Source organism: Telmatherina bonti (genome assembly GCF_933228915.1).
Source record: "Telmatherina bonti genome assembly, chromosome: 21".
NCBI classification, from domain to species: Eukaryota; Metazoa; Chordata; class Actinopteri; order Atheriniformes; family Telmatherinidae; genus Telmatherina; species Telmatherina bonti.
Window position 1 is genome coordinate 19,244,823 of NC_136630.1, and position 27,347 is coordinate 19,272,169.

General features: G+C 40.3%; 3 protein-coding genes across 6 annotated transcripts; 2 read left to right on the forward strand and 1 right to left on the reverse strand.

Moving 5' to 3' along the window:
- Window positions 1-330: 330 nt before the first annotated feature.
- Window positions 331-6,675, forward strand: fam234a (family with sequence similarity 234 member A). Of its 4 annotated transcripts, none has more exons than XM_079260767.1 (12): window positions 331-405; window positions 1,010-1,314; window positions 1,402-1,512; window positions 1,612-1,782; window positions 2,134-2,258; window positions 2,383-2,515; window positions 2,917-3,034; window positions 3,141-3,281; window positions 4,136-4,217; window positions 4,311-4,463; window positions 4,552-4,654; window positions 4,783-6,674. In XM_079260767.1, exons 2-12 carry the CDS (start codon window positions 1,044-1,046, stop codon window positions 4,989-4,991), a joined length of 1,617 nt encoding a protein of 538 aa, XP_079116893.1. In that variant the 5' UTR covers window positions 331-405; window positions 1,010-1,043; the 3' UTR covers window positions 4,992-6,674. The 4 variants fall into 4 exon arrangements, with proteins under 4 accessions (XP_079116893.1, XP_079116896.1, XP_079116895.1 ...); XM_079260770.1 differs by having other exon boundaries at window positions 4,552-4,677; window positions 4,783-4,908; XM_079260768.1 differs by having other exon boundaries at window positions 349-405; window positions 1,007-1,314; window positions 4,783-6,675.
- Window positions 6,676-8,091: 1,416 nt separating this feature from the next.
- Window positions 8,092-10,389, forward strand: cox6b1 (cytochrome c oxidase subunit 6B1). Its single transcript, XM_079261109.1, has 4 exons — window positions 8,092-8,216; window positions 8,978-9,091; window positions 9,337-9,437; window positions 10,167-10,389. Exons 2-4 carry the CDS (start codon window positions 8,986-8,988, stop codon window positions 10,218-10,220), a joined length of 261 nt encoding a protein of 86 aa, XP_079117235.1. The 5' UTR covers window positions 8,092-8,216; window positions 8,978-8,985; the 3' UTR covers window positions 10,221-10,389.
- A 1,742-nt stretch (window positions 10,390-12,131) lies between these two features.
- On the reverse strand, window positions 12,132-27,226 carry katnip (katanin interacting protein; the record flags this gene model as incomplete). Its single annotated transcript, XM_079260315.1, has 28 exons — window positions 27,136-27,226; window positions 25,245-25,333; window positions 24,796-24,971; window positions 24,259-24,371; window positions 24,067-24,168; window positions 23,771-23,914; window positions 22,646-22,883; window positions 22,357-22,488; window positions 22,073-22,224; window positions 21,797-21,900; window positions 21,490-21,586; window positions 21,188-21,397; window positions 20,653-20,790; window positions 18,892-19,753; window positions 17,530-18,297; window positions 17,231-17,439; window positions 17,072-17,150; window positions 16,807-16,984; window positions 16,528-16,693; window positions 16,045-16,211; window positions 15,892-15,956; window positions 13,915-14,025; window positions 13,281-13,420; window positions 13,093-13,194; window positions 12,847-13,007; window positions 12,623-12,649; window positions 12,296-12,381; window positions 12,132-12,190 (listed from the first exon to the last, which is right to left on the reverse strand). The coding sequence occupies exons 1-28, from the start codon at window positions 27,145-27,147 to the stop codon at window positions 12,132-12,134; spliced, it is 4,887 nt and encodes a 1,628-aa protein (XP_079116441.1). The 5' UTR covers window positions 27,148-27,226.
- Window positions 27,227-27,347: the final 121 nt, after the last annotated feature.

Below are 27,347 nucleotides of genomic sequence, written 5' to 3' on the forward strand. Positions count from 1 at the left end.
AGACGTCTGAAATCAGCCAATTGTAGCGTTCAAAGATGAGTAACTCGACCAATCAAAGCACACCTAAACGAATATTTGTTTTTCCCTAAATTTAACCTTCTAGGCGAGATATCACAGACTTGAAGCTTTTCCCGACTGTTGACCTCTAACTTGATTATATTGCAAATTAGATTGAGTTATATTACATTTCATTTAATTATAATGCACATGGTATGATATTTTGCCGTTTTAACACGGTCTGAGTTGATACGTTTCCAACCTTTTATCACCTGTCAGACTAACTCGGGGTTATAAATTCTCTTAGCTCATGGGCTTCTCGGATTTGTTTATGCAACTCATGTTTGTTAGGCCTGCTGGTCGTGTTCAGGCACAACAGTGACACTGACAACGGGAAGTCTGGTTCAAGTAAGAAAAACTCATCCGTTTTTATCATTCTGCCGCAATTATGTATATTTAACATACTTTGGGATATTTTCTAACGGGAATGTCTCCCATAATCGTGTTTTTGCGGGAGAGGATTTTGTTCAACAAGTTAGCAAACTGTCATAGTTCTGCTAACTTTGCTACCCGTCAAGGATTACATAGTTTTAAGATGTTTTGACTGTGGAGTTGTATCTTATATCCAGGTGACTAAGGTTATGGCGCACATCTTTATTATTTCTACGTTTTAACACGAGTAATAAGTCTGTGGTCACAAAGCAAACAGTGTGTGCCACCCTGGTCTGTCAGGATGATTGTCCCTTTTTTGTACTGAGAAATCTCTGGAGCCAGTGCTGCCATGTCTGAATAAGCACACACCCACAAAGAATAATGCAGCAGAAATAGCTCGACTATCAGACTTTGTTGTCTCCATACTTTCCCCATGCAGTGCATATTTTATTGTCTAGTTATTTACACACATGTAGACCTGTAATCCAAACCAGTCTGGGGGCAGATGCAGAAGTAAATGTAAACTGTGTGGCACATTGCAAATTTACAGTGTTGTAATAACTTTTTCTTTTTCAAGCAGATGTGTGGGCCAGTGATGCATTGAGGAGACAGCTATGGAGACCACAGACCATGCCACTGAGGGCGACCCCCTGAAGAGAGGAGAAGATGGGACAGAAACAGCAACTGCCCCATCAGCAACAGAACTGAAGAAGAGCAGCTGTAAGGAAACCTTGGGATTTTCCAGACAGAGCCACTGGAGAACAGCCGTCTTCTTCCTGTCTCTCTTCATATGTCTCACCATCGTGTTTGCCTTCTCCTTCATCATCCCATGTCCTGTGAGACCCCAATATCTTATTACCTGGAACAGGACTTTCTCTGAAGCTGGTGTGTATTATTTTATGCCTTTCAGGTCTTGAAACTGTCTTAAATGAAATGTGAGACCAACTACTATATTTTTGTTTCCCACCAAAGCAACTTATGACTTCCTAGCTATTGAGCATGCAAGCAGCGACAAGGTGATGGATGTCCTGTTTGTCCTCAAAAACACAGAAGGCACGCAGAACAAATCATGTGCTGACACAGGTATCAAATGTTTGTCAGCTTAAATGTAAGACAAGACTGTTATATTTGGTATATTTGGTTTGCAAACTGTAATCCAGATGAACTTTGTGTATTTTCCAGGTCTTCCTTCGCCATGTTTGTTTATGGTAGCAGTAGATGGCACAGATGGAGAGACACTGTGGGAGAGGGCACTGCATCCTGAATTTCACTGGGCCCAGTGTGGGCCAGGGACAACCTGGCACTGTCTGCTGTCCCATTCGGACAACATCACGGCCATAGACAAATACACAGGTAAATGGCTCATTGCATGTCTCTGTATTGTGTATGACATGACATATAGTGAGTATTATTAACAAGTTTGGAGAGTGCAGAATCAGTTTGTTTTTTAAAAGTAATTCCTCTGTTAATAACTTAAAAAAACAACACAATGCCATTAAAGTTATTTAGTCATTTTTGTTTCATTAAAGGGATTTTACATCATCATGATATTAATAGTTTTGATGTTTTTGTGGGATTTGTTGTGGTCTGTTGAAAGTTTTCTGCACACATATCTGGGACAAACAATTGGAGGTTGTTGTGAATGCTGTCATTTGCAAACTCAGTCAAACTGAATGCTCTGCTCGTGGGTGATGTATTTATCAGGTGACATAATTTGGCAGCAGCCTCAGCCTACTGGTCTGCAGAGCTCTTTGCCAGTTCTCAGTGTCCAGGATCTGGATGGGGACAGTGTCAAAGATGTGGTTTTGGTGGCATCTGACTATACCCAGGTAAACGGCAGTAATTTTAGAAATCAAGTTTGTTGCCTTAACTCATTGTATAACTAATAGGTCAGTTTTGTCATGACTTGTTTTGTGGAGCGAGAGGTTTCATTGTTACATGTGCTTTCTGCAGACTCAGCTGATATTGCTCTCAGGCAAGACGGGCGCCCAGATTGGCTCCACTGTGATTCTTGATTTCACAAACGTAACCAGTCACCTTCTCCATCAGATGAAAAATGATTCTGACAACATACTACTGCAAAAAGGTTTGTGTGTGAAATCATCATTGATAACAAGGTGCAACAAATCAAACATGTGAAAAGATTTCCATATGCAGTACAGGTGCTCCATAGAGCTTTGCAGAGAAATCATTTTAAAGTGTTAAATAACCTTTATTACAGACATGAAAACAGTAGAGGCTGATGTAAAACTTAATGCCACTAAATAATAGGATATCTGTAACAGTTCTTTATATTTGGACTCTTATGACTGCATTATTTTGGTCTTCTGTTAATAAACTCTGATTTCTGAAGGCAGCTTTGAGTTTGGTTGCTAATTTTGAAGGACAAAACAAACCAACCACAACACATATTGTAGCTACTGAACATGTGTAATTTGACATGAAACATCTGAAGGTGGTAGTGAGTAAGTGTTTATTTGTTCACAGACACTGGCGTGTATGGACTGGCTCTGTCCACTGTTGCTGCCAAAGCGAATGATGGGACGGATGCAGGCCTGCAAGACAAAAATGCTGATTCCACAAATGGCCTCGTACCCATCTTTGAGTAAGAAGCAGTCTACATTACGTACTACTCCAGACTGTTGCTACCTTCACGTTAGCTAAAGCCTTTTTAACCATTTTTTAAAGCAAGTATGTGCTATAACTGGCAGGTCTGAGTCAGTGAGCATGCTCAGAACTAAAGAGGCAGATGATTCTTCCGACCTGCTGCTTGTGACTCAGAAGGGCGTGGTGTTAGTCGATGGAGGAAATTTACAGCTTAAGTGGAGATTCAACACCAGCTCCATTCCCCGGTATCACTTTTTCCTCTTCTTCTTTTTTAAAGAAATTTCACATTATCAGTGTTGCATATTAAATCATTCCTATGTGTGTGACTCTGGCTTTGCTGCATTGTCAGAATCACCTTTATTATTGTTGCAGAACAATCAAATTTGAGTAGCTGCTTCTTAAAATGGTTCTCTTGAAATATTTACATGTATTAAATAAAGTGTATCAGTAAAGAATAGATATATGTATAATTCATAATAGTGCAAGAAGTACCTAAAACACAATGAAGAACAGAATATAAACAGTAAATAGAGATTAAGAGAATATAGGCAGTAGTCTCAGACAGCTATTACACAGAAGGACCGGCTTTATTGCACATTTCTGAGCTGTTCTTGCCGGTGTGATTTTGACTTAATGTGCTCTAGGAAAGAAACTGTCTCTTAGTCTACTAGTCCAGGTTATGTGTGACCTGTAGTGCCATCCCAAGGGTCACTGCTCAAACAGCTGATAACTGGGGTGAGGGGAGTCTTTGATGAGGTGTTTAGCTCTGCTGAGGTAGCGAGAGCTGCAGATGTCCTCCAGGCTGGGCGGAGAGCAGACTGTGATTGTCTGGACTGTGAGCTACCTGCGGACCATGCCGTGAAGCAGTACATAAGGATGTCATATGATTTATGACGACAGGTTTTTAATTATTTTTTTATGGCCTGTTTGTGTTGTGTCATGCTTGTTTCTACAAGTCTGATGACTCTTACATAATTATTCATGGCTCATATTAATCATTCATTGTATAAAAGCCTTGTTAGAACAGAGTCTTTATGATGCTGTTAATGTTACTTTGAGACATGTTAAGTCAAATAAATCTTGTCTTGTTACATTTCAGTCAGCCCTCCTTTGGCCACTTTAACAAAGATGGTGTTCTTGATGTTGTGGTTGAGGAAAATTTAGGCAACAACACGAAAAGGGTACGATCATTTTTACATTAACCATCACACTTAGTTTTTGCCTTTCTGTGCTGTAACTCTTTTAAACTATGGCACTGTCTGTCATATATGTAGATAATCATTCTGGATGGGATGTCTGGTGGCGTACTTTGGGAATTAAGTCTTTTGGCTGCTGCTAACTCACCGAGATCCGCCTCAGTACACACCACCAACTCATTCTCCGTCTTTATGTTTTGGGGTTTGATGCCTTCAAAATCCAACTCATCTGTAAGTGTGCTGCTTTTATCAAATACTCTTTACTTAATTTGAAACTCGATTACTCAGAGATTCACAAACTAGTCCATTTTTTTTCCAGGAATCTTTCAGTAGTGATCGACGGTCTTACATGCTGCATCCTCTCTATTCTAAAGTTCTCCTCGAGTACTCCAATGTCATGGACCACATTATAACATTCAAAGGTGCTTTTTAATCCTCTTTACTTGTAAGCTGTAACTTCCTGGTAAGATATGTTTGGGAAATTATGCTCTTTTGGTGACTTTTTTGTTTATTCTTTTTTTTTTGTGTGTGTTGTTGTTTTTCATCTCAGCCACACTTATGGAGCGTGGACGTCATGCTGCCTACCTCCTGCTGATGGGTCCAGAGAAGGGTGCTGAAGGCACTGTGGTCCTCAACAAGCGGAAGCTGAAGCAAGATGTGCCTTTTTGCAAAGTTCTCCGGATTGGCACCGGCGGAGGTTCAGAAACCAACGAAGACATCAAAGAGGCCTTTGGTCGGCTTCGTTTTAGCGACGAGTGAAAGGGGCATCTATAAAATGCCCCGTGCATCTTTAGTTTTGTTTGGCTTGAAGCAACTTTAAAACCAAAGTCTGTACACTAGTTTATTATTATTTCCAGCTGCTGAGCACCAAAGGAAATCCTTTGTGTTTCAAAGAATTAAGCTTGACTTTATTTGACAGGGTTCTACTCTAGTCTTTACTGGGCTATGTGGGCATTACCTGTATTCAACCTTTACTTCATATTTACCATCAGAAATTTAAGGAGTTGCTGTTCACTGATTATCTCTCCACACACAATTCATCGAAGTTGCCTTGTTATTTCTATTTTTTAGCACTTTTGTGCAAGGCTTTCCTTGAATTTTAGAGGCTGGATTATTATTTGGATCTATGCAACTGTGTGTCACTTCTGTGCTTTAAAGATGGCAAACAAACGATACCTTAGCAGTTAGCACTTGAGTATTTCAGATTACGGTAGTCTGAAGACATGTTTTATGCCATAATAAAATTAGTTTAGTTTAACAGCTTCTAAAACTATATTAAACTAATATAAAGACTCCAAACAGCTATTTAAAAACAGCTACTTATTCAATCATTTCAACTCAGTAGGTGTGTTTATGTAGAACCCGTATGTGTACTGAAACTTGAAGTATGACCCATAATCTAAAGCTGTAAACTAAGTCCAAATCCTTTTTGTTTTATGTGAACTGTATGTGGAAGTGTTTTGATGTAAGTTTTTTATTTTTTATTTTATTTTTTATCCAGTGATAGTTATTGACAGTCAAGACATAAATGCTGGTTTAATACTTTAATCCAAGTTGCTGTAACTAGTGGAGGCAGTTTCCTAGACATGGTTTAAAGTTAGCTCTGGAGTAGCACTAGAGTAGCTGGGTATTCAAAGATTTCCACTGAATAAAAGCCTCTAGTCTATAGCTAAGATTAATCCACGTTTGGGAAAATTACCTGAAATGTACCCTGCCTCTCGTGCAAAGACTCCACACAGGTCTTGAAAGGCAGCTGGCCTCAGGCAGCTGAGTCAAGAAAGCAGTTGTTGTCTCCCATGTGTTTGTGGATGATATCAGTGACTGCGCTTTAAACCACAATCTTAACTGAACAAGGAAAGTTGCATAGTTTCAACCTGCTAACATACTTTAATTTTAAATGAATGTTTTAACATATGTTAAACTTGTAAAAACCTCTCTTTAAAAACCTTCCCATTTTATTGGTATTTACGCCACATATTGCCTTGTTTGACACAGCTGACTAGAAACAACCAACATTTCTGCTACGGTCTCCAACATAAAAGATAAACTACAGCCTACAGTAAGAAAAAATAAATCGTGATCCTGTGTAAAAAGTAAATAAGTCTCATAAATCCATATATAATTCCCAATATAATTTAAAAAACAGGAACTAAGACAACCCAACCCCATGTTATTATGCTGGCTTTTCATCTGATAACTAGCTAAATGGTACTTTTCCTCTTTAGTTTGAAGACACAGCATCCATGTTTTTCTAAATAATTTGGTTATATCTGACAACAGAAAAGTTTTACGCTTTGATGACCATATTCTTTGTTGTTCGTGGATTGTGTTGATATAAATTGTTTAATTTGGATGAAAGAGCTTGAACCTCCATTGGTTGATTACACCGTGAACTGTGTTCACACAGTTATTTCTGGAATTGTTCCTGAACTCAATGATTTCCATTAAAGTCACACATAGGCTATTTTAATGCAGTCTCACCTGGGGGCTCGAACATCACGACCATCCTGAATTAACCAGTGGCCTTGTCCCCATTAACTATATTATACTTTGTAGATGGTGGAATCTTCAAAGTCTTTACAATTTTACATTAAGGAACGTTTTTCCCTATTTTTAATGCAGTATATATATATATATATATATATATATATATATATATATATATATATATATATATATATATATATATATATATATATATATATATATATATGAAATAGTGTATCTCTGCCTATAATTACACCTGAGAGGGTCTGCTTTTCTGAAATTCTTTTATACCCAGTAACCTGCTGTCAGTGAAGGTAAACAGTTCAAGTACTCCACAAAATTAAGAATTAATTAATTAATCAAATCAATTTGATCAAATTGGGGGTTTGTCGTCCTCTTGTGTACGTGGTCGCAACAGCAGCCATCCAGGTAGCGCCCATATGCCGCACGGATCCATGGGGCCATGGAAGACGGTCACGTACAGCAGCTGCTGCAGCGCGTACAGTAAATTACCGTAGCCTACGTCATCATGACGTGTGACGCAGACACAGGTTCCAGTCATTAATGTTAGTGAGGAGCGGAGAACCGCGACTTTTAGGGGTATAATAGTAGAGCAAAGTACCCCACAGGACTGACATTTTGATGCCAATCGTAGCAACACATGAAAAAGGAGAGAAGCTGGGGACAATACGAGACTAGACTGGAGCTCATGACGAAATACTACGAAGCCGCTCGTTAACGACAGACACGTGTGCAACTCCAAGCACTTCCTGAAAATAGCGGGATATAGTTTTAATCTTAAAGATAAACAACCTAAGCAGAAATTCTGATTATAGTCTACATAAATCCGCTCAACAATACACAAAGCTGTAGTTTCTGCATGACGCATCCATTAAAAAGGAGCATTCCCTGGTAATAGTAGCTACATTTACAATATGTTATAAAGAACCACTTGCTGCGCCTCCACAGGACATGAGAGCTCAAATTCCAAGATGAGGTTCTGATTTGAACAGTGCATCTGTAGCCACCTCATTATTTCCACACCTGGATGCCAGAAGTATTTTACAGGCTTTTCAGTGGTCTACACAAGTACCCTAACCCCCCCAGCAAATATCCTGCAAAGCTCTGTTAATGACTGACAAAAAAAAAAAGACAATGTAGCCTACTTCCGCATTGAAAAGGCTGAACATCTGCAGACTATACAGAATATGAAATAAAGACCAAACACAATGCCTTGCGGCTCATAGGATGATTTGAATTAGTATCCACACATCCTGAAGACCTGTGTGGAGGTAGTGTGAACCATCAGTATGTTCGTGATTGTCATTCCAATGTGACCCGAGTCCGCCATACCTTTATAATCGGACGGCACGGCAGCACTACCTCCTCCAAACCGGAGCGCGAGCGTGTGGCGCGCGCTGCTTATCAGAGGAACGACACACTTTAACCGTCTGGTATAAAAGTCACTTTGAGCTCGAGCCAAGGACCGCGACAAAGGTAAGCTTTGAATTATTTAAAAGATACAGGTAAATAGTTTTGAGTCATAGCAAGACCATTAATGTGTCAACTATCATGCTGGGATATACATTTAATAGGTTAAAAAAAGAAGAAGAAAAAAAGCTTAGCTGAAAATTGCATCTATGCTTGCAGATACTTTTCCATTTTCTCCAAAATATTTAATCAACGTTGACATTTCATTTTAACACTTTGGAAAGATCCAACCAAACAGTTGTACGAAAAGAAAGGAAAACAGCTCTAAGCAAGGAAATGCTTCTCCGTCCTGAAAAACGAGTCTTTTTATGGTCGCAAACGACCCAAAATATGTTTATGACTTTCTGTTTGTCGTGTTTTGGGGCTAAAATAAGAATAAAAAGGTACTAAGGTGATTGATATGCGACTGTTTTTTTTTTTAAATCCCCCTTTACAAATTTATATTTATGATAAGCTCAGTAAAGGGAGTTTTTAACGACGGCGTCAAATTTCTAGAAAGCATCAGTTGCCGCATGCAGCACCCCAAAAATACCCTCATAATGAATCCTCTGCTCAGGCTGGAGATTCAGAGAAACACATCGGACCTTTCTCTGTGCAGCTCATCTGCGTAACAAGGTTACCAACGAGGGTGCATTTATATCTGCTTGCCTTTCCCTGACGTTAATGAACGAGCCTGTTCTGCATGAAAACCAGTAACCAGATCCACATGTAGGACCCCCCCCCCCAAAAAAAACCAGTAATCATTAATGATATTCTCTTCCTGACAGAGGTAAACATGGCTGAGGATATCAAGACCAAACTCGAGAATTACCGCACTGCTCCCTTTGATGCCAGATTTCCAAACCAAAACCAGACCAGAAACTGCTGGTCCAACTACGTAGGTAAGAAAAGATGACAAGGTCAAAGGTGCTTCCTTATGTGTTGGTTATCCATTACACTGATTGAGTGATTCTTTGCTGTTTTATGTGAGAAGTGTTGAACTTTTTAGCACAAATATTGCATTTACTACGGATCTTTTATGGTGTTGACCCCTGAACTCTTAAATGGAGCAGGTCTAGGTCAGGTTTTGTTAAGGATCATTAACACTGTATATTTGATACTCATTGTGTTGGTTCTCTATTATTAGACTACCATCGCTGCCAGAAAGCTCTGGATGCCAAAGGAGTAGATACTGCCCCATGTGAATGGTATAGGAGGGTCTATAAGTCTCTCTGCCCCATGTCCTGGGTAAATATTCAACATTTTATGCAAATGACACTTTGGGTGGGGTAAGGGGGGGTGTAAGCAAGTTCAGGAATAATGACCTCCTGCTGTTGGTGTTCAGTTTGTTTAGCAGGGGTCAAACAACTTTATCGTTCCCAGCATTCCTGAGAGTCTGCCAAGTTTCAGAATGAAAACATGGACATAGAAATAGCGTCCCCCCGTCAAATTAATTTTAGAAAAGAAAATCTACATTATGGTCCACTTTAGATCTTTAACACACTTATCAAACTATGCATGTTTAATAAAAACTAATAGTTGCCTTCATCACTATCCCTCTAATTGGTGTGCTAGAATAAATCTGTTGCATAAGAATGAAGAAAATAATGTGCCACTTTAGGAAAAAACCCCCCCACTCTTTCAGGCTTTATCGGTGGGCTGAAACGCCTCAGGGCACAATCTTTATTCAGTTTATTTTCATTTAGTTTAAAATCTCCATTCGCATCAAGAAAAAGCTGCAGCTATTCTTCCTGGAGTCTGAAATATCTATATAATCGCCTATTAAACGACAAAAGATGTTTTGATATTTAGATGTATGTTTACATATCTGAGGTACTTCTCAGTACATGCCGACACCATACCTTAAAATTACTTTTTGTAATTGGTACAAAATAAATGAACTAAATGAAATTTTCTTGTATCAAAAAAAAGTTTGCTTGTCACAGAATAATTTCATTCTTTCTTTTTTCCTTTTAGATTGAGAAATGGGATTCGCAGAGAGAAGAAGGAACCTTTCCTGGAAAAATCTAAAACGGTCTGTCTAAGACTGTTTGTCTGCAAAGATTTAATCTTTTGAGCAAAATGTTTATAAGAGTGGTGCTCTTCCACTACAAATGCTTTTTCCCAGAAGCATACTGAACCTGAATGGTCATTCCTTACATTTAACATGAAATGTTCAGCAGATTCTGCATTAAAAATTCTCAGGATATATTTATGGAGCTCCACCGTCTCGTGTGTATTTTCCTTTTTAAGGCATGCCCTTATTTCCACCAAGTATTAACAGATGCTCTTGCTTGGCTTCGTTCAAATGACGGTTAAATGACGAACAGCAAGTCTAAACATACAAACTTGACCTGCTAAACTTAGATTTGTTACCAAATTTAGATGTGCTGAACAGCTATGATCAATTTAAATATTCAGGAGACAAAAAAAGTCTGAAACATTTTCCAGAAAGCTGAAGTTAACCTCTTCTTGTTTATTCATTTAAATAAACCCACATCAAATATACACATATAATTAAGATTAGAAAAATAAATACTTAAAAACAAAGTGTCAAACAACAACAGTCACCATCTCAAAGCGCTTGGCTGATACGACCTGCAGTGGCTTTTGCTGCTGTTGAACATAATGAAATTAAATACATAAAACTGCATTTCATATACAGTTCACACCAGGGGTGTAAAACTGTTTATACAGGGGCTCAATGAGGCAGTAAAAACTCCTCCAAACAAACGAGTCAAATGTTTTCAAGATAACAGCTAATTCTGAAGAAACTCTTCCATGCAACAAGCTAGTAGAGTACATACTGAATGATGTAACAAAGACTACCAAATAGTGTAGTTACGATGAAACCATAAATATCCCTTTAGAAATATCCTATTTCTTCATTTAAGGTAATTTCATAGTATTTGCATATGAGAAGTTGCATGTTTTTCTATTTTTCTACAATTGTTTTTCAAAATACACAAAAATTGCTTCAGCAGCTGAAGAGATGTTTGCCTCCAAATATTAATTTAATGTACATTGCAACTTCTATAAAGGGCACTTGGATGGCAAACAAGCTGCTGCTAAGAAGAAAGAACATATATCAGCCTAATATTATGGAGCCACATAGATGCACTAATATACAGTGAAGCTTTGCATAACTTTAGCTTATTTTATTTATATCAAAATGTACTCCTTTGATACCTTTTTTTTTTTTTTTTTTTAAACAATGTAAGCCTTTGATATAAATCTTCCTCTGGTGAAAACCTTTTTGAAAACTCTTCTCCAGATAAAACCATTTGGTTTTTCAAAAAGATAAGCCAAGAGAAAATTATTAGCAGTTATAAATTAGCTGCTGCATAGCGTTGCAATTAGTTGGTACACGGAGGCCATGAGGCTCATCTGTGGACGTAAAACTGGCCACATCCTGATGTGGGCGTATTCCTCTGGCCTTGGAGTTTTTCTTTTTTTCCCCCTTAAGTATTTACATGCCACAAGCAGCATTAGAATATGCAGCACAAAAGTCACAAATAGCAGCCACAGATATAATGTTTAGTACTAGGCACAATAACTGGGCTGATAAAATGCAGCCTCAGACTTCTCTTGGCACTGTGGGAAGGATGACATGTAAGGTACAGTACACGTTTGGGTTTACATGTGTCTGTGGGAGGGTGTGTGTTTTCACAGCAAAAGGACAGAGAGATCATCCAACCATAAAGTGGAATCTGTGCGTTTGTGTGTGTATGTGTGTGTGTGTGTGTGTGTGTGAAAGCCTGATGTCCAAGGCTCATTCTTCTGCATAACTCCATGGTGAAACAAGATGGCATGCTTGCTTTAAATCTTCATGTTCTCAAAAAGTCACCCACCAAAAAGTGGAGAGTACCAATCAGCCATGGGTGCCCCTGTTCTGTTCTGCTCTGATTATCAACACTGAGTTCATGTCTTTCTGCTCCTCAGTCAGTACCTCCTCTTCCCATGTTTCCCACCATCAGTCATGCAGGTTTTAGGTCGCAGAGCTAAACGAAGGAACAAACAAAAGTTACACTGACATCTGCACACCACATGCAGCAAAGAAGTACTCAAATTTGTTAACCTAGTCCAGCTGTTTCTTTGATAATCACCTGGATCTGCAGTCTGCTTCTTCTTGTTGTGATGAACTATCTGATTCTCATTGGTCATCTTCACATCCTGATCCTCCACATGATTACTGCAACACAACAAAGAACACACACAAACTTAAAAGCCAGTAGATCAAAGCCTTTTAAGACCCAAAAAAGGATAAAGGGAGGAAAGGAAGGGATAGAAGAGAGACTGAGACATCACAAGTCAAGCATGTGGTGAGGAAGGAGAGGGATGGCAAAGGGACATCTGAGGGAACTGGAGTCTTCAGTACAAGGATTGACCACAGGGAGGCGCTGACATGAAGCTTTCAAGGCTCTGTTACTCACTGGTGGTGAAGTCTGCTGCCACGAGGGCTAAGGTGAAGAAGAGTTGTTCAGTTCAAATGAACTACTGGGGCAGTGAGGTTTAAACTCACCTTGTTTGTGAATCAGTCCAATAGTCAATAATAGATTGTAAGTAGGCTTTGACAATTAAACAACACTTAATTAAAGAAAAGTGCGCTACTGAAAATATAGGCAAAAAGATCAAGACAGCATCTAAAAAAGCAAACCTGATTACTGTGTTCCTCTCACGATGTGCAATGTAGACATCGTCTGTGAACAGGATGGTGTGGTAGGGCACCACTGGGTCACAGGTTGGCAGAATGCCTCGTGATGTGTGGCCTACACTCTCCAAGATACCATTATACACCAGAAGGTCGTCCACCAGTAGCTGTGTACGCAGACAGACATGCAGTTGGAAGTGTGAATTTCCTGAGAAAAAGCAGCCACATCTAACAGTGGACAGATAGTCTTACCCCAAACTCTTTGACTCCTCTTTGAGGCGTTTTTGAGTAGTTCCACAGCTTGATCATAGAAACTGTCACAGGCTGATCGAAGATGACGTACACACGGTTTACCTACATAGAAACAAGCCACATCCGCTTTATTCAACTGCACGTAGATCTGCTTTACTTAGGATGAGTCAATTATTAAGAGTCCTTACCAGCCCAGGTAGAACTGGAGCTAACCACATGTGTCTGCCGTCCAGGGTATCGTTGAGCCCATCTATTAATTTATCTGGAGTTCTAACATCACCGCTCACATTGTCCAGTACATTCACACTGTCTGGAAAAGCTGCAATGTCTAGTTGACACAGTGTTGAGGACTAATGACAACTTCTGTTTGTATATATTAATCTAACATCAATACTCCTTCAACAGTTATGAATATAAACAGTTTTGTAAAACTTAACTGTATACGAAGGTTATGGTTAACAGTTGTAAAAGCACTTGTGACTAAATATAACTGGTACTTTTATTTCCTGTAACACGTATATTAGCTTTGACATAAGAGATGTTTAAAACATTTGCCTTTATCTGATTTTGACAGAATGATGAAATAGCACCTTCATCTGGTAAGCCTTAGTGACGCCACTTAGAATAAGAGTATCAGGATACACAGTAATATTTTCAGTCTTGCATCCCCTAATAGAAAATAGGAAACTTGCCATTTTAGTATTTTAAATGCAGATTTACACCACAAGTGTTTAATGCAACTATTACCACATTACAAGTGAAGCCAGGTCAGACTTGTAAAGGTATTTGCAATAAGTCTGAGTGACAGATAAGAAAGGATACTGTTGTCACTGAGACTGATCTTCTCATGGTTGCGGTTGTAAAACTCCAAACCATTCAGACCGATGTAGTAAGGGTCACCCCAGGTCGTTAACAGCTGCAGCTGAAAGATGACTGAAAAGTGGGGGTTAAGGAATACACAACAAGGAGCATCTTGTATCCACGTGGAAGTCCCTCCATTTTCATTTTGTTCTGGATACTAAATGGCTGTTGACAGAAAGTAAAACCTATTAATTTAAATACTGGGGCAGTCTACTGCTATATTCTAAACTCCTGCATAACCTGAAAGGAGTTTGCTTGACAAATTACCAGATTTTAACAGTTGCGCTGCTTTATTTTTAAACATGGAGAATTTCATTTCAACTAAGAAAAGCAAATTCACAAAATAAACACTTTAAAAAAATGATCTTACAAAAAATATAGCACCCTGTGATGTACTGTGGTTAACTGCACTCACAAGGTAAGTGCTGCGCTGCTCACAGACTCAGTGAAAAACAAGTAATGACTTCATGCAAGTACAAAAGAGTTGCTGACCAGTTTTGGAGCAGGACCAGCAAAACTTGTTTGAATAATCTTTTGCTTTTTAGGCCCAGTGTTAATCTGATACCCTAGGCTTTGTAGAATGACATTCACCTTAATACCATATGGCGACTGGCTGAAGGACATTCCCCAGACAGATGGGCAGCCTCTGGTTTTAAACATTTAATTGAGGTAGCTCTTCTCTATCAGTAGGAATGTTACAAAGGTTAAAAAAAACACCTGCATTAGACTTCAAAAGGAATAATTAACTACTCTAAAGAGCTAGTGCATTTATTCTACCGTGCAGTATCCTCACAAAATTATGTTTTACACGACTGCCAACGAATACAAACACAAGTCGTGGTGCATTTGGGAAAAAAAAAAAAGCTGCGGACTAACAAAGTCTAAAAATAACTGTTTAAGTGCACTGAGCATGACCCGGTTAGGAGGGGGGGAAAGGAGGTAAAAATTTTGGTAAAAGAGGGCTTTAAACTGTTAAGCACGAGGGTGGATCAATCGTGCTTTGAGCTTCTGGTGGAGCGAGTGTTAGAAGATTCAACTAAATACCAGCAAATTCTGTAAGAAAAAATTAATATGACTATTAAGAAAAAGTTGGAAGATGTAAAGAGAGAGAGAGAGGGGGGCTTCTAAAACAGACAGTGAACACTCAAGTCAACACATGACTACTTCAAAAGGCCCAGATCATACAGGCAATCTAAACTTCAACAAATTCTTTGGATAGACCTCAAAGAGCAGCATGTGTGAGACGGCCAAACAAACAATCTCACTGAAGTTGTATTTTACAAGTACAACAGATTAAAATCCCAACAACAAAAACAGAACAAGCCTTTTAGGAAGTGAAAGCAAGCTGTGATACTTCCTGAGGGAGAATTACTCATTACCAGCCATACAGTATGCACAAACCTTTGCTTTGTGCCTTGTTTTTGTGTTGTGCTTTAACATGCATCCATCCATCCATCCATCTTGTGGCTTAGTGTCGATTCACTTTTTTTTTTTTTTAACCCTGTGACTTCACTGTTACAAAAAATTTATGGATGTGCAGGTTGATAAATGATGCACAAAACTCGTTATTAATGCTTTCTAATATAGAGTATATAGAAGAAATTTGTTCACCATTTTTCCTCAAGTTTGTCCTTTTCTTCTTTATTTAAAAAACTGCCATTAAGTATGTGTCAGTGTTACTAGCAAAGGAACTAATGCAAGGGACTGAATACTGCCTGGATTAAAACCTGATCAGTGATTTAAAAAAAAACAAAAAACTGTATATCAATATTACTTCCTATGCAGACAGAAGCAATAAAACCAGCTGACAAACAAGAAGCACATGTATAAAAGTGTATCTGTGCAATGTCATCTGGTATGTGTGCTGCTGGGGGCAGAAAGCAGAACTCCTGAACTGGGAAGAAAAAAAAAACATCCATACAGTGTATAAAAGGATACACCCACAAGGCATGATGGGAGCTTCATAGTCCATGCTGGCTTGTTCTTGTTTCTTCGAGCTTCCTCTAATTAAGAAACATTGCAATTACAAGTTAGCAAGTGCAATTTTCAAATTTTGAAATAAAATAGCTCCAACTAAAATGTGGTTCAAACCTGTGGGAGTCTTCGCTGCTCTTGTTATCAGTGGGTGTCTGAAGGAAGTCAACAAAGAGGACCTCCTGGGCGAAGTCAAAGTGACAATTGCCTGGTCCTTTTCTGATCAGGAATCCCTCCATTGGTGAGATGGCAACTTCATCCACATACAAATGTATGACTTTCACCTGAACCACACATTAAGACAGAATTATGTTTCTATTTTAATTTTTAGCGATTGTTTTTGTTGCACATTAACAACTTAATGATGCAGATTTAGCTAAAATTATGCCTGTGATGCTTCAGGTGTGTTTCCAAGCTTTGTGTATATCTAAACACGCTTGCACTTATCTGAACAAAAACAATCACTGATTAGTTGTCCCACCTAAAAGGATTGACATACTAATGTTATTAGAGTCAGTAGTGTAAAGGTAACTCTGTTTTCCCCGACAGCTACATCAAAATAAATCAATTAGATTTGAGCACAGCAGAAAAGCGTCTCACCCCTCTGTACGAGTCTTCAGGCGACTTGTTATAGTTCCATATACGGAGGCCAGCAATAGTCTGGACCTTTGTGAAGGTAATGGTCAAGATGTGAGGCTCTCCAAAGGAAAAAGGGATCAGCCACATGTGCTGGTCCTCTGTTGTAATGTTGTGCCCGTCAATGAGCCTGTGTGATCAAAATAAGCACTGAAGACCGCAACAAACACAACACCCATCTGATCTAAATTGGGATTTTCATTGACACATCATAGGTTGAAAACCAATTATTGTCATACATACTTGTCAAGTGTGCGCAAGTCATGCCCGTACTCAGGTAGGTCATTGAGGTCCCTCGGTGAAGCAGCCAACATACTGATATCTAAAGGTAAGCTCTCACCATCTTTCCCCACCACCTCCAGTCCTGTCAGGCCCATATAATGGGCATCACCCCAAGTCATCATCAGCTCCAGTCTAAGGCCTGGGATAGCAGATAAAACTTAATCTAATTTCAAACCACAACGAGAAGGTAAGTGAATATGTTAACGCACAATATCAATATACTTACACTTTCCAGTGTACATCCCGGGAATGTGCTCCATATTTTCTTCAGATGGGCTCATGTTGGGATTGAGTTGAAGTTTCAGCTAAAACAACATGTGAGCACTTTTTAAACAAGGATCAAACTATAAAAATTAAACATCCAGTATATGAAGCCAAGACTTACAGCGAAATCTTCTTCTCTGAAACCAGCCTGAGTGAAAGGTCTTTCTTCCCCCTCTCCATCTGCAGTGCGTGGTCTCTGCAGTTCCTCCTCATACACCAAGCTCTCAGGACCCTCACCTTCACTGAGGAAGGTTTCATCATAACGCGACATAGCCTCCAAGATCTCATCATCAGTGGTGAACAGGATAGTGTCTCCAAACTGGTCCAACCCTGGTGTCACAATCAAGTCGGGGAAAAAGCAAAAGTTGATTAAGAGTAACAACAAACAGTGTTTAAAGTTGGGATGCTATCATCAGATACCTCCAGAAAGAGTTCCAGAGGCCTTGGCTATTTCTCCTCTGAAGATACACCTTCCGTCCAGCAGCATCTCCACCTCTTTCACACCGCGGAACGAATGGATACGCGACTTGTTGTAGTTCCATACGCGGATCATAGCAACTTGATACAGATTTCCAAAGTCCAGGAAGATGGTGTGGCTACGACCAGGGGTGAATGGAGCTAACCAAAGATGCATGTCATCCTGAGTGCGATTGATGCCATCAATCAAGTTCGTGACCACACGTGGATCCTTGCCATATGCTGGGAGAATGTTGATGTCTGGAGGGTCTGCACGAATGTGAGCAGGCCGAAGAGGCTCTCCACTAGAACTGAACACCTCCAAGCCATTGAGACCCACATAGTGGCGATCGCCCCATGTGGACAAAATGTTGATAACCAATCTTTGGCCCTGTGGCAACACCGGGATCTCGAAGTCATCCTCTCTCTCCATGGACGGATCATCATCAGGGCCTTCACATGAAGGGCCCTGTGTTGTCAGGGAAGACAACGGATTCCTGGGTGCTGTGGAGGGGTTAAGTAGGACTGTGGGAGGACCACGTCCATGACGCTGAAGGAACTCGTCAAAGATGTCACCTTCAAATCCCATGTTGGAGATGCGTCCACGCTGGCATTGGTTGAATTTAGTGAGAGAGTCCCAAGACTCCATGAGGGTGTCATCCTGCTGGCTGTGCAGCTGGGCCCGAGAACTGCTCTGCCACCTGCTCGAGCTCACCAAAGACATTGGCTCCTCTGGAAAATACACAAACATTTGAATCTTAACAATAAATGAACTAAAGAAAATAAAAGTTTCATCTGTGGCTGAAGTGTCAAACATTTATTCCCAATCATGACATATGCATATAAACACAAAAAAAGCATGCAGAGAAGAGAACTCTTTGAAGTTGAAGAAAAATGTTTTTCTTAAAAAAGGTACTCGGTTGACTATATCAGTAATCAAAAATATCAAGAAAACATTTTATATATCTTTGATAATAAATAATCAATTATAAATACACTTCCACCTTGTAGAGTATTCACAGGTGACTGAAACCACATTATTCTGACAGCATTCCAGTGAAGAAAGAACAGCATAAAAATATGAAGCTGTTTCCTCTAAAATTAAATAAATGTTTCTTTATTTCTTTTTCGGGAACGACTAAACCAGGATCCAAACATTTGAATTTTAAGTTATGTTCATTAGAAAATCTAATTTTAAAGACATCTAACCTCTTTCCAGCTGGACTGGAGAATAATTTTAGGAATTGAAAAACAAAAAACTGACTTTACATACAAAGTAACGTTTGGTCCCGTCTTACAACACCTGGAGGAGGTAACCTTGCATACCTGTGTTTGCCACTGCTGTGGCTCTGTGGTGTTGCTCTTCGGACTGCCTGGCAGTGACTGAGGGGTTTCTGAACGAACTCCTGCGTCCACTGATAGGTCTGTCTGGCTTTTGATCCCCAAGTTCCTCCAGCAGGTCTGAGCTCAGATCCAAAGAGTCAGCCTTCCACTGACTTCCATTCATCGTCCTATCCACCCCTCTACACACCCGGGCTGGGTTACAAGGCAGCTCTGGGAGCATGGAAGAGGATGAGGCTGATGGTGGTTTAAATTCTGCTGAATGCTGAGGTACCAGCCACCGTGGCCTCTCTCTGTTGGCCTCACAGCCCTCTGGAGCTCCTCTGTTCAGAGGCTGCAGCCATTGGGGGGCAACCCGAGATGAGGATGGCTGGGTGGTGACTGTCTGCTCCTTGGTCGGTGGCTGTTCCAACTGCTGCCTGGGGGAATGTGGCTCATCTGAAGCTGACACGTCAAAAGAGTTTCTTTGGGTGGAGGAGCGACGCATTGAAGATGAAACACCTGCTGAAGGTGTCATGGGTGGGAGCGGTGTATGCGACTTCTCCTGCATGTCTACCATAGTCTGGCTTGCTGAATCTGACAGGGCATTTGAACTCGCTGAGTATCGCTGAGTGCTACAGCCCTCGCCACCCTTCCTCTCTTCATAGCGATGGGGGCTCACACCCCGAAGATTGTGTCCTGAAGACACAGGACTGGAGAAAAAAGAATCTGACACCTGGAAATCCTTGAGATCAATTGTGGTGCTGTAGTCAAAAACTTGGTTACCACAGCCCTTCTCCAGTTCACCTTCAAACACCAATGTGCTGTTAAGATACAGCTTTATGTGGCGCGCACCGACATCAAGCTCCTGAAAAAGAAACAGATCTTTCATTTACCAGCATCCTGAATTCACAGAGTTGTCTAACAGGTTCTAAACATTCGAACTTCTAGGGCCACGTTATGCTGAAAAATGTTAGAACAAAGCAGATTAACATCTGAAAGGGCTTTGGGATTAAGTCAAAGCAAATAAATATTGAGAACTTCATGTTAAGTCTTTGCAGAGTGCATAAGACTTCTATTTTAATTCAAGCAAAGCAACACAGACTGAAAACCAAAGACCAGGCATCCTAAAAAGTAGATCACTTGCCAAATTTCATAATCAACACCCACTACTGATTAATTTATCTATTCCTTACAAGCGCTTCCCAGACTAGCAGTAATTAGTGCGATCACAACAACCCAAATCTGTTCAATCCTCCAGGCAGTAAACCACTATAAACCCAGTTCAACCAAGAACATCCTATCAGAAGTTTCTTACCTTAAACGGCAAACTCCATTAGCAAATACAAACACTGGATGGTTCTGGATGGCTGTGGTGAGCAACTCAACAAAGATATGATGGGGTATTCGTACCCCTCTATGAACAGCAGTGACGCTGAGAGGCAAAAAGCCCATGCTACACTAATCCTCTGGGGCTAATCTCTCAGTGTTCCACATTTGGATGCAGAGACAGACAGCTCAGCCAACCACTGCTTAAAGAGAACCACACCCCTGATGTAACCACACCAACACAATCACCCCCTACGATAAGGACAGCAAAGCCGAAAGGATCCATCTGCTAGCTACACACATCAAAATGAGTAATCTCTGTACTCGACTAAGGGATAAATTAAAAAATGTGAGAAACAGATTGCACCTGTCATGATCACACTGTTAAAGAATTTCTTAAAAACATGCAACAGAGAAAAAAAAGTGAAATGCACTCACATTGAGGCTTCTGTTGTAGTTCCAGATCTTTATAAAAGATATTCCGAAATCTGGGGAGCGCTCTGTGTTCCTAATAATGAAGTAGAGCTGGATTGGAGGGTGAAAGGGGCATGTCCACATGTGACGCTCTTTGGTGGTCTACCAATTAAAAACAACGTAGGAAAGACAAGCAAAAACATCACTGAAAGTAAAAAAAAACACCTTAAGCCTGTATGTAACAGTCATTTTAGTCTCCAGTCAGACATAAAAAAGCATCAATGTTTAATGAAGCTGTTTGGTTCAGTTTTAGGATCCTGTTAGTCTTTAATTAAACATGAAATTATCCATTAAAAATGAGCAAACAAAGTGTTCTACCAGTATTCTGCCATTTTATCTGTACACACATGGTGACGTGTCGCAGCATAAAGAGCACAGGTGTTACTAACAATATCAATTATAGCTCAGTCCCTCTCGGCCTTGATGGTAAACAAGCACGCAGGTTGAACCTGTGCAGCAGAAATCAATCCAACGGGGTGCTGAGGCTGCAGAAACCCACCTTCACCTTCCCGTTGACAAGAACCGCCAGGTTCCCTGGGTGGTCTGCGTTCCTGATGTCTAGGTCATGAGGCGACACATACAACTTCTTGTTTCTGAGGCAAAAGAACTGCATCTCAGTCAGACCGACCTGCAGCATGTTCCCCCAGTTTGACAAGATCTCCATGGTAACATACAACGCAGGAGTGACCTCTGCTGATGACTGCACTCTCTGCAACAACAACACAAAATCATTCACAAGCATGACACCTGCTGATATCAAGATTATTCATTCAGCCTTACGAGACAGTCTTACTGACTCACCAGCTGCCTGCTGTAGTCTGTTTGGGTATTCTGGGTAATGTTGTGGCTGGGTATAGCGTCGAGTTTCTCCAAGGCCTTCAGGAGTTTCTGTTGTTGCCTAAGCAGAATTATGATCTTCATGTTATTAATGAGAAATGGCTGAGCAACGTTCAAAACATAATTCTAAAAGGTAGCATTGTAGACACGTCACTGGTTGTTGTCATTAAGCTTAATATATCAATGTTATCATAAGCCCTGACCATCCCTCTATCATTCATGATACCGACTGTACAATATGGCGTTGAAGTGTCACTGTCTATCAAAATACCTTGGGCCCATGAGTGTTATTCTCTGCATGGCCAGAGTGACATTGTTCTCATCCTTATGCATGTTGTGGTGCTTTAAGCCATTAATCATCTGGTGTCCCCGGGCCTGGGTGAAAAGGGACAAAATGATCAGACGGAAGCCATATGCAGCTCTACAGCTGGACAGCGCAAAGAGGTGCAATGGTATATGAATTAACACTAAAACATCTGCTGTGAGTGAAGTTTAAATGTTGGAATATGAGGTGAAGATGCGAAAACAGAGCAAAGATGAAGCAGACCGTGCTGCGACTGAAGAGCTCAGTGTTCTGCAGAGGAGTGTTTTCTCTCTGTATGGCCTGACACACTCTGTACGCAACCTCCTCTGAGTCTCGCTCTTCAAAGGAAGTTTTTCTGGCTGCTGACAGGGGTCTGTCCACCCGGCTCCTTGACCCTTAAGCAAAAATCGTGAATTTATGCAACCAATGTCAACACTTTTCAATGTACCTCAGGATCAGTTGGATCATCTTTTTAAACTGTGACGACTAAACATCAAGCACAGTTTGCTAAAAGGTAAAGAACTTACTCTGACCATCCCAGCTCTCTTTTGAAGGTGGCCTATCTAATGTTTTGCTCTTCACCAGCATAGGCTTTGTAGGTATGAAGGCGTCAATGCTTTCTTTTCTTTTTGCAGAAAGAGAACGCTCAATCTTCCGACCTGGGAAAAACATAGAAAATTACTGTAAAACATGAAGAGATGGATCTGTATCTGGATCTGCACATGATGACGAACCAAACAAGACACCCAAACCATTACTCAGTAGTAGCTGATGCACTTGTCACTGAAAAAAAACCCCATTTATATACAACCATACCTTTAGGGGAGGGTCCAAAGTCCAGTACGATTAGGTCTGTTGAGTTGAAATGGCTTTGAGTCCCACTTTGGCGAGAGTTAGAGGACTTAGAGGAGGAGAGAGGCAGTCCTAGTTCATCCAGACTCTCAGTGCTCTCGTCCCTCTCTATCTGCTCCTCCACCCACTCTTCGTCTGACTCCTCCCCTGCCGAGCCGCTGCTGGTCCTCCGCATGCTAACCTCCAGGCTCTGACGCAAAACCTAGTTTACAAATGTCAGCATTTATGTATGCATCGATGCTCAAATTCAACACTTAAAGCTCTCACAGGCCCTAGAGTACAGTTTAAGTATTCCCATCACTTGTAAGACTACCCCTGAAATTGGACATAAATTTGCAGCAAAATAGGTCGAAGAAATTTAGATCATTCACTACATTTCAAGCCATTTTTGACCGAGCCAGTTGACCGAGCTCGATCGCAAACAGGAAGTCAATCTGGCCCAAACTGGCAAACTGGTGGCAGTTTCAGAGCTGGTCCGCTGAATTGATTCCAGCGTTGAGCGGATATCTGCTCGCATCAGTGGAAATTGACCCCGCCGACATCAGGCTGTTTGGAGCTGCCAGTGTGAGACCAGTCATGGACTCAAAGTTGGGAGCAGAATATTATCCTGGCCTGAAACCCTAAAAATCAATCTTATCTGGGTTCGGCTTACTCAAAGGCCTTGGGGCCGGCGCAACCCCCTGAGAAAGGAATGGGATGTTCACTGACGCTCTGTCCAAACCCTCCCCCCCGTCACATGGGCTGTGGCACCTGGCCGTGGTCCACACTTACCCTTGACTCAGCGCCTCCTGGACTGTGTGTTGTCTATCGTCTGAATTTGTGGTTATGTGTAAATGAGGTACAGTCTGGTGGTACCTGTTTTTTGCCCTTTTCCCTTGATCCTAATGTACCATTGTTCTTACTGCTGTAAGGCGGTGCCGAATAAAGCTGGCTGCGGGGTCTAATGAGGGTCCGACTTGTGATCTGTGTCATAATGTTCAATGTCTGTCTGTTAAATCTTGGACGAGTTGTTCTTGAACCTTGAATTTCCCCGTTGGGGATGAATAAAGTATTCTTATATCTTGTATTCTTGCAAAATTTTCTGCTTACCTTCACTTCTTCAAGGTTGAGTAACACCTTCTCACTATGCTCCTGGTTTGCTTGGACTCCCTGGTTTTCTGATCGGAAGCTGAAGGACTGTGAAACTTTGCCGGTGTCTTTCTGGTAGCAAAGACTACGTGGTGAGCGCGGACTTGAGTTCTATATAAAACCATGTTGATTGGATAGATGGGAAATGACAGAGAGAGAGATGCTAAGCAGTACAGACAGTTGCATCTGACACATAGCCCCTCCCCTAAAAATAAAAACACCCACACACACTGGCTTAGTAGGAATCTTCACTCTACCTCCATGTCTACACTTTCATAAGGCTCAAAACCATCAGTGTAGAGCTTTTCTGGAGATATGTGCAAACTCTGGCCATCCTCTGTTCGAATTTTAACAGAATCCTGCAAATGTCACAAAAGAGAAATATGGTACTGTCACAGCTTTCTTAAAACTGATGCAAAATTGCAGATTAATTATTTGGCGGGCTGTACCTGCATCCATTCTTTCCTCCTGGCCTTTTCTGGGGCGGTTTGGCTTCTCTTTTTGTCGGTCTGATCCAAATTATGGCTATCTTCAGTTAGCTGGTGGGCGCTTCTGAAGAAATCTGCAGATGAGTCACAGTACAGAAAGGAGCATGAGCAGCGTGCAGCAGACTACTGCTTCAGATGAGAGGAACACACAGGCACATATACAGATGGTCTACAGTGCATAAATAAAGAAAAAAAAAAACTGTCTGCCAGCTACGACTGTCACTACTGCTTATTCACGGAGTCTCGGAAACTGTGTATGGGATTACACCAAGCAAACTACAAACTGAGACAAGGTGGCCATCAGCTAGTATTTCATATGGTCGACAGAATGTCAGAAGCAGTGAGAAATATATCTTTAACCTTAGTGTATATATTTACATTTTCACACAAATTTTCTTTTTGCACAAGAGGTAAAAACTAAACATCAAGAGGAGCAATGAGGTTGAATTTAACAAGATGTAGAGTTGAATGTAAGTTTAAATTTGCCTAGTTGCATACCAGCTGTACGTGCAGGCCTCCAGGCAGGCAGAGCGGTGGCAGACTTGTTGTTAGGGCCCTTGAGATGCTTCCTACTGGATTCGGCATTGGCTCCGTTGAGATAAATAGAAAAACCTTGCTCAAGTCTTTCCAACTCTATCTCACTGGGGTCTTTCGCCCTGAGTCGCTTTAAGATCCTACAGATCAAAGATCATTAATAACCCTCCTTAAAAAATTATCAAAATGTTTGAAACGATCACAGTGTTAAAACTTGTACAAACATACATTTCTTCTCCAGCTACTTCAGCCTACATCCTACCACCTTTCACACTCTTTTTTGGTGTCTCTCAAAAGAAAGAACCACACCGGTGTTATTGTTGGGTACCACTGAATGTCATAGAGGAGTTGGAAATCTCCACAGTGAAATTCTATCTGTCCATCTGTAGCGTGAGGATGTGCTCACACTTCACCTGTTTTTGTGCTGGAGGGTGATTAAATATTCATCCAAAGTGCCATCTACAGCAGAGCCAAGCTTCTCCCGTTGACATGTCTTACTCTCCTTCAAGAACAAATGCATCAATAAACACACACAATGAATAGTCAGAAACACAACCTCTGCTTCATAAAAGGTACACTCACAGATATTTACATTCAAGGGCTAAAACACTTAATTCTGTGTGCCACGACATTCATGCATTTGACATGCTCATCCAGTGTAGAGCTTCCAAACTGGATTGGTTATCACTTCAAGTTTTGTGTATCTCTAAAATGGTGCAGACTCAACGCTGAGATTCAAGCATAGCAAAATAATTGAAAAAAGCATTACTTAAACTGAGGTATACCACTGACAGGGTCATTATCTTTTTAAATGTGACTGCAACACTCGTATACCATGTGAAATAAGGCAGTGTCAAGTCAGATACAGAGATAGAATCCTGAAGTTAGTGGTTTTTATCTTGGCATAAATGGTCACAGGAAGGGTTGGGTTGTGTGCGTGTATGTGTTACGTGCGTGTGTGTTTGTAAGTGTGAAACTGTTTTTTATGTTGTTAAGCACTTTGATATGCTTCTGTATAAAAAGTTCTATACAAATGAAGTTTTATTTTATTTGATTTATAAAGTTATCCTTTATTTTTTAAGGTTAAGCAAAACTACTGCAGCAAAATAACTGAAGTAAGGACTTTTGCACCTTATGCTAATATGCCTCTGTACAATGAATGGCTGCCAGTTCACATAAACAAACAAAAAGCTAGTACTCACAATATATGTCACAAATCTATCCTTTTAATAATCTAATATTAAGTAAAACTGTAAAAAAAATAAATAAATAAATAATAAAAAAAAGTGACAGTTGAAAACAGGTGACATCAAGGGCCTCCAGTCTTGGCTTGCACAGTCACAATCAGCAGCCTTTTTATTCAAATAATTGCATTGAATAATGAATAGTTTTATAGCAGCAACAGTTTAAGATTAGTTGTATTAGCACAGTGTCTGACACTTTCCTTTCCAAATCTAAGAATCTACTTGGTTTACAACGTTATTGTGATCTCCTTGTTGATTTTGGAAATAAACCAAAATGTTTGGCTTTGTAACCTAATCCATGACATTAATAGCAATATATGTTCATCAACATGCAGTTGGGTTAATACCAGAGGTTAAGCACTTCAAGGTGGACAGTTAGTGCATTTAATGGACATCCGAAAAAGGGAAAATCATGTGAAAGTAGTGATGGAAACATGACATTCCAGCCAGTACAATCAAAACTCTCTCAAAACCATATCTGAAAAATGATCAGTCCTCTCATTTCCCTACAGTTAGTTGGTCATGCCAAAAAAGTGACAGGCCTAATCCATATTTTTTGCTCTTGATTCAGAAATTACTGGATGAAACTCAAATAAAATCATCTCAGTTAAGGTACCAGCTGTTGGCTGCTTCAAGATTTAAAGAAAAATGCTGTCTGCAATCTGTGATTGAATGATTAAAAAGGACCGTGTCTTGGAAAAAGAATCAATTGTCTGCAAAGCAGTCACTTATGGCTCATGCTTTTCCTTTTTTAAAAAAAAATAAATAAATAAATAACCATGCAAGACATATAAATAAATCACAAAGCTCTTACTTAGTGTCTACAAGTCAATTAGCATCAGTGTCAGGCGCATAAGGGAGGCAAAAAATGTAAAAGAAAATACTTGTTAGTGACAGAGAGACAAAGTGACAGCTCAGGTACTCCTATAAAATAATGCATGCATTACTGAAATCGCCACATTGTTAATAACAGTGGGTATCGTGGAAAGGGAGCTGACGGATGATGGGAACAAGAACATAACGATTTAGTGTAGGAAGTGTTACATAAAACTTCCCTTACCGTGTAATCCATTGTGTGCTGCAGATGATGTCCTATCCCATATTTTGAAGATGACAGATCAGAATATACATGTGAAATCTGTGCGTTTTTCTTCACTGCAGAGAGACACAAACGGAACCCCAAGGTTAGCCGTGACACAAAACCCACCTTACATGGATGCAGGTCGTTTCTAACGTCGCCACACCCGATGTACTGGTGAGCAAAGCAAATAA